The 1,823-nt window shown below is 62.2% G+C and overlaps 1 protein-coding gene across 1 annotated transcript in view; it reads left to right on the plus strand.

Moving 5' to 3' along the window:
- The first annotated feature begins 104 nt into the window (after positions 1–104).
- The window catches only part of LOC103899270, an 8,488-nt gene continuing 6,769 nt past the window's right edge, over positions 105–1,823 (plus strand). The window contains exon 1 of the mRNA XM_009279706.1: positions 105–201. Within this exon, the coding sequence (XP_009277981.1) occupies positions 105–201 (97 nt within the window). The remainder of the gene's footprint in view (positions 202–1,823) is intronic.

The raw sequence follows: 1,823 nt of genomic DNA on the forward strand, positions 1-1,823 counted from the left end.
GAGTGGCACAGCTGGCGGCGGCGGCTGGGAAGAGCTGCGTGTTTGTTACTGCAGGCCTCGGAGCCTCGGAGAGGGGTGATGGGGGAGGGAGGGAAGGCTGGCAGATGGGCAGGCTCTGGACCAACTCGGCACCCTGCCCAGCCCCGGGCTGGATCTCTGCAGGATCGGGCCCTGTGCTGCTGGCTGCCCCCGGGAGGGCTGGTAAGGGACTCTAGGGACAGGCAGAAGTAGAATGGGTCGAAGCCTGCCGTGTGCAAGGAGCTGCTGCTGGCCCAGGGTTTGCATCTCATCCCCTTCACCCCAGCCCTTTAGTTTGTATTTTTATAAATATATATATATAGAAATATATATGATGCAAAGTGCAATAGAGACGAGACCCCGTGTTGGCCGGGCAGTCCTTGTGTCTCCATCTCCCCTCAGACTGTGACATACCTTGTTCTCTTGGGTGTCCTGGCGCTACAGGACAGGGTGCTGGGTCGTTTACATTTTTTTTTTTAATTATTATTAGTATTGTTGTTATTGTTTTGCTGTTTCCCCATTTCCTGCTGGGGGCTGCTGGGGAACGGCACCCTCCTGCCCCTCAGGCAGGGTTGGCTGGGGGGAGCTGCCTGCTCTCCCAGGCAGCTGCCCGACTGTGCCAAACGTTTGGAGCTGCCGGTGTGCGTTGTGCGACGGCGAGCGGGGGAGCGCTCGGTTCACGGTTCGAGTCCGACGGGCCGCTGTAGACCCTGCCGCCTCCCTCTCCGCTTCAGCAACGGGACGCCCCAGTCCCCCGCCAAAACGCCATCCACGGGGCTGCCGTCCTGCTGCGGATGAGACTGCAGCTTGCTGCGCCCGGAGGGCTGCCCTGTGCCACGACCCCTTGGCCCAGCCTTTTCTTTTCTCCCGGGTCGGCAGAAGCCCTCGGGATCTGCTGTGCTTCCCTGGCCAAAACGAAGAGGCGAGACGAGGTCCAGCCGGCTCCACCCACTCTCTGCTCTTTCTGCTTCCCCCTCCTCTGGAGGGAAGAGACGCCGCCTCCTCCGGGGAAGGGGTGCAGCGGAGCATCCCCTTTCCCCGCCGTCCTCCCAGGCTTGGGGACCGCCTGCGATCTTCCTTTCTCGAAGACCGACGCTGCGTGGAGAAGTCTGGATTTGGTTTTCACGCGGGGAAGATGCTTCACGTGTGCCGCACGGGACTGCAGCGGGGAATGCGGGTGCAGCCTGGGAAGGGGTTGTTGCCCCTGCATGGGGCTGGGGCAGGGGAGCTGCTGGGGGCGACCTGGAGACTGTCTGGACCAGCCCCTCTGCTCAAGCAGGAGCCGGAGGCTCGGGGCTTGGCCAGTCGGGTTTTGCTATCTCCAAAGATCTGTGCCGTCTTTCACCTTCCTCCAAAGCCCGGGGCTTCCCCGCCTGATGGGGCTCGTGCTCCCAGGCTCTGTGGTTTAAGGATGCTTGGTGCTGCAAGAGGCACGTTGTGAAATGGGCTCCTCCTCACGCCGAAGGGAGATGGAGGCCTTGGTGGGCAAGGGCAGATAGCTGCTGGCACCCCAGCCCTCCCCTCCTGCGCCTGCTCCCCCATGGGGTGTGGGGGGGCTGCGGAGGGACGCCGGGCGAGAGGGGCCGTGCAGGGCCCGGCCCCGCTGCAGGGGCGGACGCCAAAACTCTGTGTCAGAAGCATTATGTAAAGTTGTCTTAAATATGCAACATCACCACAAATATATCTATATCTCTACGGTGCCGTGTGTCGGGTTTTTGCAGCACGTGCTGGAAGGGGCGAGGGCTGGGGGGGGCCGCTGGCTTTCAGAAAGGCTTCGGAGGGGCTTCTCCTCCGCTTGCCGGGCC

This window comes from Aptenodytes forsteri, unplaced genomic scaffold (assembly GCF_000699145.1).
Source record: "Aptenodytes forsteri isolate BGI_AS27 unplaced genomic scaffold, ASM69914v1 Scaffold563, whole genome shotgun sequence".
Lineage (NCBI taxonomy): Eukaryota > Metazoa > Chordata > Aves > Sphenisciformes > Spheniscidae > Aptenodytes > Aptenodytes forsteri.